Raw genomic sequence first — 19,935 nt, 5'->3', positions numbered from 1 at the left:
GGCACTTGGATGCCACTCATCACCTGAGTTGTGTTTCCAGCATATTTAATTAAAACAGATTACAGCACGACCAGCTACATGGAGACTCCCTCACAAACACACTGGCGTGCTGCTCTCTGGTAAAAAAGACTACATTGTGGGGAAACATGGAGAGAAGCTCCAAAAAGTTCAGAGAAGTGGATGCAGGGGGGTGCAGGGAGTGACTGAAAGAACCCAGGGCCATGCATGTGCCAGGGAATTGCTCTGCCACTGCACTATGGTTCCAGCTCACTGGGCCCATTGCACAGATGGAAGACAAGTACTCTAAGAATTGAGATCAGAGGTTAAGGTCAGCCTTTGTGGAGGTCACCTAGATGATAGGCAGCCATTGGGATCCTAGCCGCATGTTGGAAGATTGATTGCCCACAGCCGCAGTTCCCAGATCTGAGTTCTCTCAGCATCCCTGCAGGGTTAGTGGAAACACTTAATATGCCAGGATCTTCCACCAGTGGCTATGGGCTAGAGCTGGGAAGCTCCTGTTTCTAGTTAAGTGGTCTTTGTGGAGTCATTAACTGTGAAGAGTGTGATGGAGCAGGCTGGGACCATTTGTCTCCTCTACTCCAGCAGAGCCCACTCCTGCCCACAATGCTTTCCACTCCCATATCCCACACCTCAGTCTGAACTTTGAATGCTAGCTGCCTGCTCAGGGGCTAGCTTGTTCTGTAGCCCCCAGAAGCTGAAGGTGTTCTGCCTGCCATCTGTGCTGGAGGGAGAGGCTCCTGCATCTATATCTACACTCAAACCCAAGAGAAAGCCTAACACTTACGATCCGGTCTCTTCAGTGTTAACTGCGTCCTTGGGTCCAGGTGGGGCTGACGGCCCACTCTCCAGGTTTTCCCAGCCAGGCTGTGGTGTTGCAGAAGGTACACCAACCCCCCTCGGGGCTTGGGATGGCCCGTCCCAGCCTGTCTCTACCTGCAGGTTTTCCTGCATACTCTGAGTTGTCTGAGTGCCTGCAGGGGTGCTAGATCATCAGGCTGCCACTTCTCACTTCAGGATAAAAATAGCCCTGCTGAGGCTTCTGTGCAGGATGTAATGTCACAGGTGGCGCATGTCCAGGGCTTCTGTCTGAACACACGCGTCTCCAGGGCTTGGCTGGAGAATGTGGCCAGCACTATCGGCCCCTCTGCAAATGTGTGCTGGCCCACCTGCCACCTTGGCCACACCTGAAACCAAGCACATTTGTGCTGTTCCCATGCTCTTGTCTGCCTCTCCAGAGCCTGAGCAGGGGCTGCTTCTGGTACGATTTCTGGAGCAGTCTTCCTGTCTTCTCTGTGCATAGCCTCAAAGCCAGGCTCTGTGTCCTTGGGCAGGGCTGGTAGTAGTTGGTGCCACATGAGCAGAGGGATGAGAGGTGACTGCCTGTATTAGCCACTGGCTCTGTGTGTGGACCAGCTGTGGGCAGATGAGGGACAGCTGGTGGGCCGAGGTGCCATGCTGCTGTTTTCCTGCATACGGGCTGCCTGTCCCTCTTTAGAAGTCTCAGGAGAAAGCAAGAGCATGTAGGCCCTGATGTCACTGCAAAGGGCAGGACACTTACTGTGATGCCACCATGAGATACTTCCTCAGTGTAGAAGCCAGTAATATAGATCCCTGCACTGCCCATCTCCCACTGTTGGGCTTTACACCTCATCCTCCATCCTCAGCTCTGCACTGTTATCTTCCTGTGAGGCCTGGACCATCACCTCCACTGTCTTCCTTTTGTGACTGAGGCTGCGTTTTCCAGAGGCTCTGTGCTTAAGCTGCAGACAATGCTCTACCATTCTGTCCCTTCTGAGAACAGTATGATGATGATCATGGCCAGCCATCCCTTTTGCACCAGGACCTCAGAGGGGACCTGCTTTCTGGATGAGGACATGGTGACTGAGATGTCTTATTCTCCCAACAATCTTTTCCTATAACAGTGCTGTTGCTAACCATGCTTGGCTGATCCAAGGGATGAGTTCCTTAATGGAGGAACCATGGCATGGGCACAGTTTTTGATTCTGGCCTACTGTCCCAGCAAGGTTTGCTCTTCTGGAGTGAGTGTTTTCTAGTAGTCTTCTGGGGAACCTTCTGGTTACCTCCTGATGCAGGTGTGGATGGGTGCTGGTAGAGCTGCAATGAAGGCCAGCCCAATTCTATGTATAGATGTGGTGGTTATACAAGGCAGGTTGTCACTTACCATCCTTTCTTTTATTTATTTGTTTGTTTGTTTTTAAAGATTTATTTATTTTATGCACATGAGTGTACTGTAGCTGTCTTCAGACACCAGAAGAGGGCATCAGGTCCCATTATAGATGGTTGTGAGCCACCATGTGCTTGCTGGGAATTGAACTCAAGACCTCTGGAAAAGCAGTCAGTGCTTTTTAAATGCTGAACCATCTCTCCAGCCCACTTACCGTCCTTCTGTGGCCAAGGCCACAGCCAAAGGTGCTGAAGTGTGTGTGTGTGTGTGTGTATGTGTGTGTGTGTGTGTGTGTGTGTGTTTGTGTGTGTACTCGCATGTGCTCAAATGTGCATGTGTGCATGCATGCTGATGTCGATGGACAGCCTGAGGCATCAAATTTTGCCTTCTACTTTTCTGAAGCAGGGGCTTGTGTTCGTACTGTATATACCCAGCTAGCTGTCCAGAGAGCTTTCAGAGAGTTCCCTGTCTCTCTGCCTTCCTTCTCGACATAGGAGCGCCAGGATCACAGATGTGCATTACCACATGTAGTGCGCTACTACGCGTAACTTTTACATGGACTTTTGGGATCCAAACTCTGATTCTCAGTCACCTAGAAAGTGCTTTTCCCCTGAGCCGGCTTCTCAACCCAGTCCTTTGAGCACATACCTGGGGTTGATATGCAAACACTCAGCCCTAAGGAGAGGCCAGGTCTGAGCTCCTTCAGTCTCCCTGCTGCTGCCCCAGCTCTGAGACTTGCTTGATTCCCATCCTTTCCCTTCAGCGCCCCAGCACTTCCTGGGCTCTGCCAGCCCTGTCTTTGCAGAGTGGTTTTGCTGTTGGTCCTGATTTGCATTTGGCTAATTGCTAACCATGTTAATTACCTTTCTGTGTGTTTGCCGCCTGTGTGTGTTTCCTTTTTGGGAGATGTCTGTTTGCCTCTTTGCCTGCTCCTCTGTCACACTGTTTATTTTTTTCCTCACTGCTTTGTAGCAGATCAGTGTGTGTCCTTGAGGCCAGTGAGGTGGAGGGGATGTCAGTCTCTGACCTCCATCCCCTTCTCTTAAAGCAGCGAGAGTGGTGTGTTTGTGGAAATATTGTATACCCTGGTAATGGACATGTAAGCCTTGCAGTTCTTCCTGTTTTGAGAGTCTCAGGTTGGACCTGGGTTCAAATCCTGCCAAGCTTATTCACCAGCCACTCACTCAGTTATACGTGGTGTTTGGCTTCTTGACCCATTTTCCTAAGAAAAGCTCTTCTAGAGGAGAGCATAATATGCCAGGAGAATATCCGTAGGCACTGAGCTGTCCCGACGTCTGCAGGGCACTTCAGCCTGTGGCAATCTCCAGAGGAAGAAGGTCTGATCATGGTAGATGGAGAGGAAGGAGTCCCCTTGCTTGTTGCAGACCTGACAATGGAGTGACTGTTGCTCTGGTCTGGGCAGTACCCTTCCAGCTCAGTGAGGGTAACATATCCTTGCTGTGTAAGTGCTTAGTGCACAGTAGAGTGCATTTATAGATGGCTCACAGCAGCCTACTAGTGGTCAGGATAGATTTCTACAAGCATCTTGGCCATGCTGCTTACTGCCTGCCGGGGAGTAGTCTAGCAGGGCCTGTGAGAATCACAATGTATTCAGTCTGTGAAGAGTGTGTGCCATTCTAGAGGGGCTATGCTATGAGCCCAAGAGGATGGGGTCTGTGGCACCCTGGAGCCAAGGTCTGTGCTCTTTGATCTTTGGTCTCCTATCCGGAAACTGAGTCTGTGCTTGCAGCCTCCAGTTGCCTGCTCCTTTACCGGGATGTTGAAGCAGAGGTTGGGAAGCCTCAGGAAGGCCATCCTCCTCTGGGAGTTGAGCCCTGGTGTGAGGCTCTGGGTACTCCTGGTCAGGAGACCCTGTTGGTATTCAAGTACAGTGTGGGCACCCTTGACTTCCCAGTCAGAACCTTCTCATCTGGGGATAGCAGCCCAGGTTTTCCCTGCTCCTTCTCAGTCTGTCCAGTGCTGGAGAGCCCCCAGTTTTCTGGGCCTTGTCCTCTGTCAGCAGAACCACCTCAATTAGTGGTTCCAAAGTGGGAAACTATAGGATGCAGGATTCAGCTGACTGACTTCCTCCTCACCCCAACTTAACCCAATGTATGACCACTCAGCAGGGGTTGTGTGAGCTCAAAATTTACCTTACCCAGGGCCCTACTAGGGTGTCCCTGACAGACTCAGAGGGAGTGGAGGAAGGCCCTTCACCCCAAGGCTGACAGGTATCTCCCCTCAACTCTAACTGTCTTGGTCTTATCTTGTAGGCTCAGCTGTCTCAGGCCCTGGAGGAGCTCGGGGTTCAGAAGCAGAGAGCTGACACGGTGAGTACTGAGGTGGGTTCACTTGGAGTTGTGTGGTGAAGGGCAGCCTGAGGGAAGACCACCTTGAGTCCTGGATCCAGACAAAAGGGAAGCCCTGCCTTCCTCTAGCAGGACTTGGCCTAGAGGCTCGCCCTCCTGTGTGTGTGGCCACGGTATTAGGGAAAATGGCAGAGTAGAAGGAACTGAGGTGCAAACTGAGTCCTGGGAGCCATTGGGAGCCTATGGCTAAGGGCTTGGGTCAGACCAGGTCAGCCTAAGCAACACAGGCATGTGGACACTTAGGGTGCAGGTCAGCTAACACAGGTGGGTTTCCCTGTGGGACTCTGAGAATGTGGGCTAGTTGGCTTTTGGCAAATATGAGGGTTCTGGGTCAGGGTTGAGATTCTGATCTGGAGGTGGGAGACACCTATCATGGAATACAGAATCAGGGAAGCTTGTGCAATGCTGGGTGTGTCCATTGCCAATCACCAAGTAAGTCTGTTGTCACCAGCATGGGAATCAGACTGTGCCCATGAGAGAGGCTAAGCAGCAAGGTGTCAGTCAGCTGGTAACTGATAGTTAAGACAGCATGGAGGAGGGAAAGGTGCCTGGGGCTGTGGTCAGAGGTGGCAAGCCAGGCAGGTCTATGGCCTAGAGTGTGGGGAGCACCGAGGGAATGATTTTGTAGATTGTGGGGTGTTACATCCCACAGTGAATGTGGAAGAGTCTGTGGACTGTGGAGTTTGGTGTCTGTCAGTGGGCATGGTGAGTTTCTTTAACTCTGGCACATTGTCAGGTATGGTATGACCTGGTTTTACCCAGGCACTGTTGGTTGTGGGCTGGCTAGTGTGGTAACCCTCTTGTCTCCACACATGGCCTCTTGGGCTTTATCCTGTGATCAAGTGTTCCAGCCTCCTTTAGCAGTGGCCTGCTTGCTGTTGCCATTGGGGAAGCCACGTGTAGGGGTGTGGGAGTTTTTGTGAGCTGAGCATCAGTCTGCACAGCCTGGGGAGACCCTGATGTTCTGCGCATTGACATGCGTGGCTTCCTCAGTGTTGACCTGAATTGGAATGTACCCCAGGGCCTTGTTTTCATAATGTACACAAGGCCAAGTAGAATTAGAAATGAGTTGTGCTAAGCACATGCCAGGTCTAGGGCTCTGTGGCTAAGAAGCTTGCCGTCACCCAGGGTGTACTTTGCACAGGAGCAAAGCTGCCTAGCTCTGCCTCATGCTTCCCATGTCACTTTGGAGGAACTGTGAGCCTTGTGTCCATTTTTGGGGGTAGGGTACAGAAGCTGTTCTAGGACCCTTAGTGCTAGGTAGCTCCTGGCCTGGCTCACAGGCTTCCACATCTTGGTGTGGGAATGTAGGGTGCACTAAGTGGCATAGTGCTGAAGTCTAAGCTGGTCCTCTCATCTTGTGTTCCTGAAAAGCACTAGTGGCTAGACCCCCACAGAGACTGACTTAGAATCCCAGGGCTCTGGCAGGGTGGGATTCAACCTGTGTTACTTTAGTCTCAATGCTTGGCCTTCTACCTCTGCTCAGTTTTGTTTTTAATGTTTGTATGTGCATTGTGTGTGTGGGAGAGAGGGAGGGAGGGAACACCATGGCATGTAAAAGTTAGAGGGTGTGAGTCCTTCCCTTTCACCTTGTGTGAGACAGTGTCCATTGCCATGCCTAGCTAGCTGTCCTATGAACCTCATAGGACACTCCTATCTCTACCCTATCTCTCCATAAAAAGACTAGGATTATAGATACTTGCTACCACCTCCAGCTTTATTTGGGTGCTGGGGAATCAAAATCAGGTCCTCTGGCTTGTATGTCAAGTGCTTTTCTCCCTGTCCTACCTTGCCAACTCCAGTCCCAGCTCTGCCTTCTTGTAGAGGCTCACCCCTGGTTGTAGGGGACTTGGGAACCATCCTTGTGCTTGGTAGTTTTCTATATCAGCTTGACACAAGCTAGAGTCATTAGAGAGGAGGGAGCCTCAGCATTTTTTTAATTAGTGATCAGTGAGGGAGGGCCCAGCCCATTCTGGTTGGGGCCATGTCTGGGCTGGTGGTCCTAGGATCTATAAGAAAGCAAGCCATGGGGAGCAAGCCAGTAAGCAGCACCCTCCATGGCCTCTCCATCAGCTCCTGCCCCCAGGTTTCTGCCCTGCTTAAGGTCCTGCCCTCACTGTGTTTGGGAGGAACTCTCATGGAACCATGAGTGCAATCAACCCTTTTCTCCTAGAGGCATCTCTGGCCATGCTGTTTCATCACAGCAGTAGTAATCCAAGCAAGGCAATGGCCAGTGCAGGACTCTACTTGTCTTTGACCCTTGAGAGTAAGACAGTGCCACAGGCTCTAAGATACCCAGTCTCTGATACTGCTGAATAGGGTGCAGGCCCTTGGGGCAGGGTTCCTTCATGTTTGTTTAGGGTTCCGTTTGGAGCTGTCTCCTCTACCCAGTTTCTGATCTCTGCCTTTGATTGCCTAATCTCAGGTCACTTCACAGTGTTTATTTCTCTTCTCTTCTCCTTCCCACTTAAGAGGAAAATAAGAAGTGGCATTGCTTGGGGACCTGTGACACAGCTGGTGTTTATCTCACAGCCTCCATCCTTCCCACAGTGCTGGAGGCTTTCAGGGGCATCTTTGCCAGCTGAGTAAGCCCTATCCTGGCCTCAGGCAAGGCCTTGAGGAGGAACAGTGATGGGGCCTGGCAGATCCATGTTCATGTCTTGACTATCACTGACCTTTGAGGCTTGGCTGCCCCAGACACCTCACCTGCCTCCTGGCCACATTGAACTTGGTGAGGGGAGGTTTCTCCAGAGCAGCAGACTAGGGGATCAGGATCAACATTCTGTGGGACAGTGTACTAAGTGAGTTACATGCCTAGCCTTACCACATGACAGGAGGCCTGGCCTTACCACATGACAGGAGACCTGTTGAGTTTGGGAGAGGGGGGGTTATTTTGAGTAGTCATGTGTAACAGTGTCCCCTGGGTCATTGACTGGCAGAACATTGTCCTCTCTCTGAAAACCCTTTCCGCCCTCTCTTCTTACACTCAACAGCTGCATTTGCTGCTGGCAACTACATTTCTTTTCTCCTTTTTATTACTACTTACTTTGTGTTTCTTTGTGTCTGTAAGTACATATTTGAGTACATGTATGCCTGTGTGAGTGTGCATGTGTGTGCTGGTGTGTGAGATCAGAAAATAACCTCAGTGTCATTCCTCAGGCCCTCCCCCTACTGCCGAGACAGGTTCTCTCATTGGTCTGGAACGTTGGTACCTAGGCTAGGCTACCTTGCCCATGAGCCTCCAGGGATCTGACTCCCCACCTCCCATCTCCTTGCTGGGATTCTGAACATGCACCACCACACCTGGCCCTCTGAGTGTCAGAATCAAAGTCTTACTTGCTGTAAGGCAAGTATTTCGTCCATCGAACCATCATCATCAGTTCTGGCTTTGGCATTTTGAGTAAGGGTCAACTCTGTATCCCAGGCTGCTAGCCTCAAATTCATGACTCCCCTATCTTAGTCTCCCAGGTGCTCAGATTAAAGGCATACCCACCACAACTGCCTCCTTTTCTAGGCTTAAACTTGCATCTCCAGCCTCCCCCATGTGTTTGAGTCCAAGATTCTCTGCAGAACCTGAGATGCAGCTGATGTTGTCATTCGGTGTCCTGAGGAAGCCTGTAGAAGGAAGGCTTCTAGTAGGGTTTCCTAGGAGACTTGGTGAGGCCAGCTGAGCCTCTTTATCATTCTGCTTTACCTTCAGCCTGTGGTAGCCCCCTCCCCTCTGATCAACTGTGCATGGCCCAGGGTCCACCCTCCTCTGGTTGACTTTCCCCTCACTGAGGTTCCAAGTGAATTGCTTGTGAGGTGCATGCTGCTTGCTCTCCTCAGGCCCTTTTTCCTATGGAGAAGAACCAGAGACAAAGGAGCAAGTAAGCCCTGGAGCTGGCAGTGAAGCTGGGAGGGCAAGGGGCTGCTCAGCCTGCTTCCAAGCCCTCTGTCTTCCTGAGGCTATATACTGTGAAGAAGGGCCAGCTGAGCCAGTACCATGCTGGCCCTGAGAAGGAGGCTCATGTTACCTGCATGTAGTGGAATCACACAAGTGTCCAGCATTATCAGGGACATGGCCCAGGTACTTGCCTGATCCTGCTCTGCAGCTTCTAGCTTTCTGCCCGCTGGAATCTGACTCCAAGCTTGTTCACAAGTAGTAGAAGAGGAGCTGTGCCATATTGAGCTAATCGCTAATGGCAGGACAAAGGCAGTTTGACTTTGTGTTATTAATTAGTAACCTCACACTAATTAGTGAGCATGAGTGTGGTTCATGCTTCCTCTTTAAATGCAATTAATACCACAAGGAGCAACGTCCTGGGCCAGGCTTGCGTCGTTAGCATACCTCACCCTAATTAGATCCGGCCAGCAGTGGCTAGAGAAATGAGGTTTTTGATTACAACCATAAAAGGCCTCCAATATTTTATAGACTTCAGGGAGCTAGAAATGTGGATTTATTTTCTGTCTTAACAGGCATGCTGCCCCCTCCCCCAGTGTAATTAAGCAGTCATTTCTCTTGATTACTATTTTCCCCTAATGGCTCCTCCTTACCCTCTGTGCCTTTTTCCCAGTGGAGCTTGTGGGTCAGGAGTGGGGCTCTGCCCCCAAAGAGGCTGTGTTTGGGTCAGCCTGGAGCTTGCACTGATCACTCAATTTCCAGAGATGAATGCTCCGTCTCTGAGAGCAACTGCAAATAGTGCCTCTCTCTGTGGCTGGACAGAAAGGAGCATATCTCAGGCAGATTCTCTTCATAGGCAGATGCTTGGTGTGATGAATTAGCAGCAGGAGCTGGTAGAGCGGTCACCTAAGCAGGCACAAGGCCCTGGGCTCCATCCCCAGCACTACATGGCATGCATTGGCACATGCGCATATCTGATCATTATGGAGGTGAAAGGGGGAAGATTAGAAGTTCAGTGTCGTCCTCAGCTCTATTATAAGCTCAGGTCCAGCATGTGTGAGTGTATGTATGTGTGCAAGCACGCATGTGCTGGAGAAATGGCTTAGTGGTCCCCTGCTGCTCTTACAGAGGGCCTGGGGTTCAGTTCCCAGCATCTGCATGTCAGCTCACAGCCATCTATAACACCAGTACCAAGGGATCCAATATCCTCTTCTGTTTCCCACAGACACTGGGGACATGTGTCACACATGCATCCATGTAAGCAAAATACTCACACATAAAAATAACTAAATCATTTTGTCTGCTTTCTTTGAGACAAGGTCTCTTTCTATGTATCCCTGGCTGCCTGCTGTCCTACTCACTCTGCAGATCCACCTGCCTCAGCTTCCTGAGTTCTGGGATTAAAGGCACATGCCCCAACCCCCAACTTAGAGTGTTTGGAATCATCTGGAACAGGAATTAACAGGTGGTTGTGAGCCTGGGTGCTGATAACTAAACCCTGGTCCTCCGCAAGAGTAGCCAGCCCTCTTAGCCACAGAACCATCTCTCCATCCCTAAATTAAAAAAGAAAGAAAGAAAAGAAAGAAAGAAAGAAAGAAAGAAAGAAAGAAAGAAAGAAAAAGAAAAGCAAAAAAGAAAAAGAAAAATCCCAGTAGTATAGATCCTGTGGTTGCATATGGAGAAAGACATTAATTTTGAGGACTGTGTACAGTGTGTGGTCCCCAGCATGGGCATGGTCTCTTAGAGCTTTGGCTGCTCACTGGAGTTGAGGGCTGTTTGATGGCCTTTCAGGATGACATTCTGAGTCACATGGATGTCATTGAAGTGAGTACTGAGGACCATAGTCTTGTATGCTCTCTGCATGTACCTGGTTCCCTCACAGTACATGGCCTCCTATTGAGTGACTCCAGTTGGACCCTCTTGTGGTCTTCCCCAGAGCTGGTGGAGGAGCTGTCTGCTCCTCCACATGAAGCTGCTGCCTTTCTCCCATCCTGAGTATTCTTCTATTAGTAGGTGTGGCATGCAGACTGAGGCAGGTACCACATTGTGCACTTGTTTTCCTGGACTGAGGGAGTAGGAAGGCTCCATGGCAGGACATTTGGGCTGGTCTTGGTGCAAACACGAAAGCATACAGTACCAGGCAGCTTAAACAGTAGATGGGTGTAAATCTCAGCTCTAGAGGCCGAGAGCCCAATGGCCAATTAGGTGTCTGGGGAAGCTGTTCCCTGGTCTCCAACCCAGCTTTGCAGACTAGAAGCCTGAGAGTTCTCTGAGAGAACTAGCCCCATTGAGGCTCTAGTAGGCCCCTCCTCATACTGCCACCCTGAGGGAATATTTCCTCACATGGACTTGGAGAGCAGTTTCTGCTTTACACGGTCAACTCAGTGTTCACAGCCCCACTTTCTACATGAATATCTTCCCCTAGTCCCTCTGTACCTGCTGAGGGTTCACCTGCTCATGCCCACCAGAAGGAACAGAAGCCCCACTAAAGTGGGTTGACACTCCCCAGTGTGTCCAGCTGGCAGACGCTATTCACATTGCTTCTAGACCTCCACGCCACCTCTCTTCTTTGCATCTAAGATGCGGGACTTGCCCAAGCCTGACCTTTGGGGCTTCTAGAGCGAAGCTATACAGACTCAGTATATACCCTGCCCCTTGCTTCCCAGTAACTGACCATCCAACCTGTCCCTTATGAGGTTCAGCCAGCCTGCTCTGCGGCAGCCTACTCCCTGAGCTGGCTACCTATAGAGCCTCCAGAATTCTCTTCTGTGTATTTGGAGTGATGAGCTGGTTGCCTTGCATAGAAACTACAGGCTGGGCTCTCTGGATGTGTTCCATGTAGGAGGCCCTTTGCATTCAGCAGCAAGTTGCCTGGTAGCTAGTATTGGTTATGCAGCCTCATGTGCCCTGTGTCCCTCCAGGCTGAAGTAAAATGCAGGGAGAGTTCAACTTAAGATACCTCGCTCCCTTTACCAAGAAGTAGCACCTCAGGTACTTCCCTAGGTTCCAGTGGGCTTAGAGCTGAGCTGGATAGTGACCTCCATTCAGACTTCCTATTGCTGTCTCAGAGTTACCTCTTAGAGACATGAGACATCTGCCTAGAGTGGGCTTTGGAGAGATGGTGGCAGCCTGAGAGCCCTCCAGAGCCCTGGACCTGGTACCATCCTACCATCTGTGTACTTGGCCCAATCGGAGACTGGTATGTATCAGGCATTGAATAACAAGACTACTCAGGCATGGGTATATGGATGAACATGCTCACACTGGTGCCCAACAACAGCTTTATTAATTAGAACTGCTGGCAGGAAGGGCAGGGTGCGAACCACTCAAACCACAGCACACGGTTCCCATTGGGAGGTTGTGCCTTGCTGGGAAGGCAGCCACAACATCCTTAGAATTGAATGGCAATGATGCTTCAGGGCAAAGAGGAAAGCTGGTGGGGCCTATAGATAAGAGACACAGGGAAGAGCTCAGGGCTGGGCTGCACAGGGCCAGTAGGTGTCTCTGGGCAGCTTTCTTGGAAGGGCATCCCTGGTTCTGCTTCAGATTAGGTTTGTGCTTTCTTGAGCTGCCAGAGAGCTCTGGTCTTGAAGTGTTGGGGCTCCTCGTATTAGGGGGTCTCAGCCACCCTCTTTTTTGCTGCTGTCTCTAGCAGACAGTCTCCTGCAATTCTGGGGGATGTTCATCTCAATCACACGTAAGAGGTCGCCACTCTGAACATGATCAAAGTCTGCTGCTGTGAGTGCCACTACATTGAGTTGCCTCTAGCCAGACTAGTCAGAAAGATGAAGTCCCAATACAGAATGACGGAAGCGGCTGTTATTGCTTCTCTGCCTTTTGTTCTTAATTGGCAAGCACACTACAAATGAAGCTGCATCCCAGACCCCTTCACCCATCTTTAAGCTGTGCTTTCTGCTGTATGAGTTCTTCATGTATTCTGCACACTCAACTACTATCAGAAGTCTGCGTCAGCAAAGCTGTAGTTCGCCCAGTAGACTGTTCTCACTCCCGTGTCCTTAGCATACAGACTGTGCTGTGATGAGGCCCTTGGCACCTCCTTTTGTTGCTGCACTCTGTTGGCACAACTTAGACAGCATTGCCGGATCCAATGCTGGGAAGATTCAGTCCTGTATTCTCCCTCTATATCTTTTATTTCATCTTCCCTTGCCTGTATCTTCCTTCTGTCTCATGTTTCGGTTCCGATCCACTTTGAGTCGGTTTTTATTATGGCATGAGTTAGAGCTCAAGTCCTATTCCTGTGTGTGCATATCTACTTGTCTCAGTCCTGTCCCCCTCCAAGACTCTTCTCCTACCTGGTTGTCATGGCCTCCTCATTGAAAACCAGCTAGCTGGTGGTGCCAGTTTGTGTTCAATGCTGAACTCAGTTCCAGTTCAGCTTGTGTGTCCTTCCCTATGCCACCACCTAAGTTAGCGTCTTTAGTGTCCTTTGATCTTAGGTTGACATGAGCCTTCTGACTTTGTGTTTTCCACCCCCATAATGTATTGTTTAAATCTTGGTTGTCAGCTTTACAGGATGTAGACTCACCTAGGAGACATACCTCTATGCACATCTGAGGGATTGTAGATTGGGTTAGCTCAGGTAGGAAGACGATCCAAGTGTGGGCGGCACACTCCCTAGGCTGAGGTCGTGGACTGAATGAAAAGGAGGAAGTGAGCTGAGCCCAGCGTCCATCCTCTTTGTGGTGGGCTGCACCCTCAATCTGTGAGCTGAGATAAGCGCTTTCTTCCTTAAGTTGCTTTTGTCAGGTATTTTGTTGCAGCAAGGAAAAAAATAACCACTGCACCCCATCAAGATCATCTTGACTATTCAGAGCGCCTTGCAATTCCCTGTGAATTTTAGCATAAGCAGAAAAAAAAAAAACCGTCAAACCAGTTTTGCAAGAAAGACATTTGAAGTTTTAGGCTTCTTTTTTTTTTTTTTTTTTTTTTTTTTTTTTTTTTTTTTTTTTTTGCTGTGCTGGGGAATCCAACCCAGCGCTGAGCGTGCACTCTCCTGAGCCACACCTCCAGCCAATGTTTTGATAGGGTTGCATCTATTCTGTTGACCACTTTGGAGGTTTGACTCAGCCACCAGGGACCCAAGCATCATCTACACCAAGCCTTCCTATACCAGGCTGGCTCAGACTTAGACTCCAAGAATTCCACAGAAGCAGTTCTCATCCCACTTCTTGCTGCTTCCTACTGTTTTCATGTCCCTACCTTCTAGGCCTGACCTGGCCCAAGCAGAGACCCCAGAGTCTTTGCTTCAAGCCAGCTGTTAGGACAATGTTTCCTTGTCCATGTGATCAGGGCACAACAGCATAAAGTGTAAGGATGCTTAGAAAGCAAAGGCTGGTGCTAGGTTCTGCCCTGGGCTTCATGTAAGTGCCTTTTGTACTTTTGAGACATGGTCTCATGAGCCCAGGCTAGCCTTAAACTCATGATATAGCTGATGCTTGCTCTCTTTCATCTACCTCTCTAGGGCTTGGATTACCCCATGTACCACTATGCCCCCCACTTACACCTGGCTTTTTAGTGGCTGCTACATGAGCAGACAGCATAGGAGCATGGGACAGGGGAGAGGAGGTAAAGGGGGTCTTCCTCCCAGCATAGTAGCAGGACCAGCATTTGGGAGGTCAGTCTGATAGGTTTGTTGGTCACTGACACACTGTCTAGTTTTTTTCTGTGGCATCCTGTGGTGGGGCTGTTAAGCTAGAAGAAGACAGGTGCAGAAAAGTCTCTGTCATTTGCTTAGGTTAGTAGCAGGCTGGGATCTTCATAGTCCCTGCCCTAATTTAGAGCGTATCCTGGCTCATCCAGCCCCACCTTAGGGACAGGTATGTCCATGCTCATCCCTCTAGCCAGGCATGGGACACGCTCCCTACTCTGTCATCCTGCAGTCTAGTTGGTATGCACTAGAGTGAATAGCATTGGAATGGGAGCCTGGAGGTGGAGGGCCTCAACTTTCACCTACAGCTTGCAGACCTGGGTAAATGCTTGCTCCTGAGGACCATAGAGTCTTGGTGGGCAGTGGGCAGCAGGCAGCATCCCCATCTTTATCTCCAGTATACGTGAACATAGCCTCCTGCTGAAAGACACATGCTGCTGTCTCCACAACCTGGTGTCTGGCCACACCCGGGTGTAGAGGATGTCAGGGGCACAGTCGGCACTAGCTGACCTGCCAGAGAGTGCCAAAGGGGAGAATATCCGCATGCCCACCAGTCTTGAAGAATAGGGTGGGCAGTACCAGCCTCTCTAGGACATTCAGTTTGAAAAAAAAAACAAGAGGCGGAGCAGCGGCAGGTGGTGAAGCAACCCCCACCCAGCCTACACAGGGTTCCTCTTCACCTCATTCCCTCCTTCACTTGGCAGGCATGTGCTTGGGGCCCCACTGCTCAGCTGCAGAAGAGCCCTCCAAAAAGCACTTTGTGTGTGAAATCCTTTTAGCAGGATGAGTTTGGAATCTGGCCCATGGTTTGAGGCATTTGGCAGGGTCCCTGAAGACACAATCCAATTAGTCCCATGTTTTCTTATTTTTATAACTGACTCTAGACCCAGGTAGGTTTTCTTCAGTGAAGTAGAAAATAGATAGGTACAGGCTACAGCATTCACGCATAACTACATTTCTATTCCCTTCATCCCATGTCTACCAATCCAAAACATGAGTCAGCTCCTATTGGCTGGAAGGGAGCAGATGCCCACAAAAGAGAGGGCGGGACTCACCTCATGAGGTGGGGGGGTCCTGGAGTCTGAAACCAGGCGACAGCAGACTGCTACTGTGGTTATACTGTACACGTGGTAGAGACAGGAAATGAGTGTGTGAGTGCGTATAAGCTTATAGTGGTTGTCATTACAGGGAAGGTCTTGAGAAAGGGAGGGAGTCAGTGATAGAGCCCCTGCCTATAGTCCCCCAGTGAGTAGCTGAGGATGTGACTCAGTGGTAGAGCCCCTGCCTAGAATCCCCCCAGTGAGGGGCTGGGAGCGTGGCTCAGTGGTAGAGCATTAGGTTCCATCCCAACACTGCAAATAATAAAAACAAAGGCTGCTTGGTATACCAATCCTACAGGAAGAGTTATCCTTGTGCTTGAAGAGCTAGGTTTGAGGTGTCTCTGGATCAGAAACCCACCATGAGTTTGTTGTGCCAACCATAGTCTTATGCTGTGGGTCAAGGGAGGAGAGGCAAAGGTAAGCCAGTATCATGTTGGGCCAGCTAGCAGATAGTGTCTGGGAAGCACAGCTGGTGCGGGCTCAACAGGGAAAGAGAATGTTCCTGGGAGAGGTGGATGTTGAGTATAAACCCAAGACTGCAGACTCAAAGGAGAGGATCCACGTTTGAATGTTGTGATGTGAGCCAGCACCTCCCACTCCTCCCCTGAAGACCATGCAGATGTAACAGGAATCAAAACAAAATGGTAAACTTGTTTTGGCAAAATAGAAGTAGAGCGGAACCAAGCCATAAGCAGAAGGCACAAGTCCCCTGGTAGAGGATCAGCGTTTGTGTAAACTGCATAAAAGTGTTTATCAGGGAAGGGTGGGGTATAGGCTTCAGGGAAATACCCTGAGAAGGGGAGGATCAAGTGACCCGCTTGCTAGTGAGGCACTTCCTGCCGGGCAGTCCTAACCCTCTGCAGGGCCTCAGCTCAGCAAAGCGGGACTTGTGTACTGTCCTGGTACACAGGACTACAGTGGGTGTACAGGCTAGAAGCAGATCATGCTCACTGTGAGCACAGCTCTTGCATCTCAATGGAGGAAGCAGTGGCTGTGAGATTGGATCCTAATAAGGCAAGAGGCCTGTTCTCCCCTCCATGCCACCTCAGGTATGGAGCTAGATCTGATAAGAGCCTCCTGTAGCAAGCAGTAGAGTCATACTTAGGGGATTGAAGGAAGGAAGCTGTGGATCAGGAGAGAGAAATCCACTGCCAAAGAAGTTGACCTCAAGCACACAGTTGTCAGAAAGTGGGGTTTAGTGGTATGTTAGAACCTGGGGCATGAGCAGCCCAGAGCAGAAATAGAGGGGCTGGGTGAGGAATTGCAGCTGTCATGAAGGGAGTTAGGATACGGCTGGGTACTGGGAAGGAATGCCATGGCAGAGCCTGAACAGCATTGGCTCTGAGAGTTGTCTGTACATGTGGAAGATGCAGCTCATGTGGGCAGTCAGAATGTAGGACTATGAGTGCCATGTTGTACAGGATGCAGGTGTTTAGAAAGAAGCACAAGGGCCGGGCGGTGGTGGCACACACCTTTAATCTCAGCACTTGGGAGGCAGAGGCAGGCAGATTTCTGAGTTCAAGGCCAGCCTGGTCTACAGAGTGAGTTCCAGGAGAGCCAGGGCTACACAGAGAAACCCTGTCTTGAGAAAGAAAGAAAGAAAGGAAGGAAGGAAGGAAGGAAGGAAGGAAGGAAGGAAGGAAGGAAGGAAGGAGGGAAGGAAGGAGCACAAGGGCAGAGGAAGGAATCCAGAAAGATAAGAGAATAAAGCAAGGGCTGTCCATCATCACAAGCGAGTGGAAGTAGGGAGATGCCCTGGAAAATTACTATGAAGTGGAAGCATATTTAGCTGTGTTTGGGGACCTACCAGAGCATTAGGGCTGATAGGATCCCTCTGTCTAATAGAAAGAGGGTGTGATTGGTTATGGGGGTCAGGCTACAAGAACAAAAAGGCCAAGGAAGCCCACAGCCTGCATGTGTTCTATGTCTGTAAGCAAGAGACTTTTAAAAGCCCATGATGGATTTCCGATGGTCTGAGGTGTGGGAAGCTGATGGAGGAGGCCTGCCCAGGGACACTGAGACGATGAACTACCACCATTGTGATCAGAATGGAAGGGGAGGAGTCCACTGCCCACAATGAGGAAAGAAGTCTTAAGTATACTAAATCAGTGCTGAGCCACCAGATGGACTGAGTCACAAGGCTTTATCTGGGCATTTGGTCCAGCAGATAAACAGGTGGCATTAATTGTCACTCTGTATGGTTACCAAGTGAGGAGGGTAGCCTACTGAACTAGTTAGACATTCAGTGGGACATGTCCTTGGTACAGTCACCCAGGAAAGTATGGATGCAGTATGAAGCAGCCAGTACTTAACAGCACAAATGCTGAATATCAAGACACACAAAAGGAAACATGCTCACAAGCCAGAAGACAGAAAACACCAGAGCCTAATGCAGTAGAAATCAATACAGAAAGATAGCAAGATATAAATGGGCTAAACTCTGCTACTAAAGGGAAAAGACTTTCTGATGAGTTCCATGCAGAATCAAAGAAATTGGAATAGTTGGCTGCCAAGGCCACTTGGCGTTTGTAAGCATCTCAACAGACATCAGCTATTCATGCCTCATTTGAATTCAAGCCATAAAGCGTTGCAGGAAGTAGGCAGATATGCCTCTCAGTACTGAGGTGCACAAGGACGTCTGCACTCCACTCTGTAGGGAACATGGAAGTAGACAGAGAAGCAAATGTTTCCATGAAAAGTGTGTGTACTGTGTCTAATCAGTCTCTCCAATGCTAGAGAACTTTCTATTAAGAAGGATTCACAGAAAACCTTTAGGAGGCCAGCAAGATGGTTCAGCAGGTAAAGGCACTGTATAAACCTGATAACCTGAGTTTGATCTCCAGGACTCATACGGTGGAAGGATAGAACCAACTCCTGCAAGTTGTCCTCGACCTACACTCACACTTTGGCTACATGTGCATTTGCATGCAACCGTGCGCGTGCACGCGCGCGCGCGCGCGCGCACACACACACACACACACTCCTCTTACTGTAGCAGCATGCAATGGACCCTGCAGCCTTGCCACCTCCTCCAACAATATACAACAGGAAATTTACTGGGATCTGTCCAGCACAGCCAGTTTCAGGGGCCATTCTATCAGATTCTCAAAACTGTGAGATTTGCCACAGTGCATAAACTACATCAGAGTGTGGAAGCAAGGGGACAGCTCTTTGGAAGTAAGCACCGTGTTGCTTGTTCCTCGCCATGGAGGGGCTGTACCTCAGATGACAGTGTCAGTGTGTTAGGAACAAAAGCCAGCAGCATGCTAAGATGGCAACATCCTTGAGGCTGGGAAGGTAGCTCAGCTAGTAAAGTGCTTGTTGTGTGGGCATAAGGACATGAGTCTAGTACTCAGAACACATGCAAAAATGTGGGAGATGGGAAGATAAAGACAGGTCGTCGACCCCTGGAATTCACTGACCAGCTTGCCCAGATAAATGTCAGGTTCCAGGTTCAGTGAGAGACCCTGTGTCCAAGGTCAGTGAGCTAGATCGTTCCTGAGGAATGATACCTGAACTTTGCCCTCTGGCCTCCATACATGCCTGTTCCTAAGTACGCATACATACACTAGGACACTGTTTGTCTACTCTTTCTCCCCATTCTGTGTGTCTGTAGCAGAATGTATAAAGAAGTTGTCTGGCTTGTGGTTCTGGAGTCTGGAAAGCCTAGTGTCAGGAGGCCAAGTGTGGCAGGATATATGGGGTGGGTGAGGGGTCTAAACTGGGGTGTGACATTGACCAATGGCACACCCCTAAGGAGGCTTCTATAGCAGACACCTTGAAATCTGCTGGAATCGTGTTCTTTAGGCTCCTGCACTGAGCCTGTATCTGTTTGAAGGGTTGGGGCTGAGGACACTCAAAAAGCAGGGTCAGCTCACCTTTGGGTGAGTTTCCTGTTACCCAGACCTGGGGTTTATCTTATTCCCTGTCTGCCACCCTGACCCTTCCCAGCAGATGTGCAGAGCAGCTTGCAGACCTTGGCTCAGGACAGGCAGCCAGTTAATGTCACTGTCAGAAACGCTGAGATTCTTCATCCAAGCAATGCTATTTCTAGACTATGCTCTCTCTACTTACTCTGTCCGTCTCTGTCTCAGAGGCTCTATAGCTCTCTCAGCAGTACATGAATGACCAATCATGTGTCTCCCTACCTAATCTTAGATCAAGAGCATGGGAAAAGAGAAAGGTCTATGTTTATCTGACTCAGAATGCCGTGTGGATTGGTGGATCCACACTATAGATTGGCCAGTCAAATGGCCGTCTTCCCCCATACTCCTAGCACAAACTAGGCATCCAGCCTGGAGATGCTCAGATGCAGACTTTAGGACTTTTGGGATAAGAGGGACCTGGGCTATAGGTCCCTGTGCATGTTGACTACTAACTCTGTGTTTCCTTATAGCTGGAGATGGAGTTGAAGATGCTGAGGGCCCAGACAAGCTCAGCCGAAGCCAGCTTCCCGTTCTGCAAAGAGGAGATGGATGCACTCAGGTATGGCCTCCTCTCCCAACCTCTGGCTACTCACATGTCACTCCTAAGAGCAGAAGCAGAGCCCACCTTAGCTCCTGCCTTCTTACCTTCCCAAGGTTGTTTCTGTTGCATTGTCTGCTGACATCCTTGTTCCCACTAGGCTTGGCCTTTCTAGTGTCATGTCCCAGGTCATCAGATGGTTCCCAGTCATCTCCATGCTCAAGAGGAGCAGACACTCCTGTCAG

The 19,935-nt window shown here is 50.0% G+C and overlaps 1 protein-coding gene across 4 annotated transcripts in view; it reads left to right on the top strand.

Moving 5' to 3' along the window:
- Mad1l1 (mitotic arrest deficient 1 like 1) overlaps window positions 1–19,935 on the top strand; it is a 314,427-nt gene that overhangs the window by 185,259 nt on the left and 109,233 nt on the right. For all 4 annotated transcript variants that reach the window (XM_031338516.1, XM_031338517.1, XM_031338518.1 and 1 more), the window contains 2 exons: window positions 4,480–4,536; window positions 19,623–19,711. In XM_031338516.1, coding sequence (XP_031194376.1) covers window positions 4,480–4,536; window positions 19,623–19,711 — 146 coding nt within the window. The remainder of the gene's footprint in view (window positions 1–4,479; window positions 4,537–19,622; window positions 19,712–19,935) is intronic.

Source organism: Mastomys coucha, unplaced genomic scaffold, assembly GCF_008632895.1.
Source record: "Mastomys coucha isolate ucsf_1 unplaced genomic scaffold, UCSF_Mcou_1 pScaffold22, whole genome shotgun sequence".
Lineage (NCBI taxonomy): Eukaryota > Metazoa > Chordata > Mammalia > Rodentia > Muridae > Mastomys > Mastomys coucha.
This window is presented reverse-complemented; position numbering and strand designations above follow the sequence as displayed.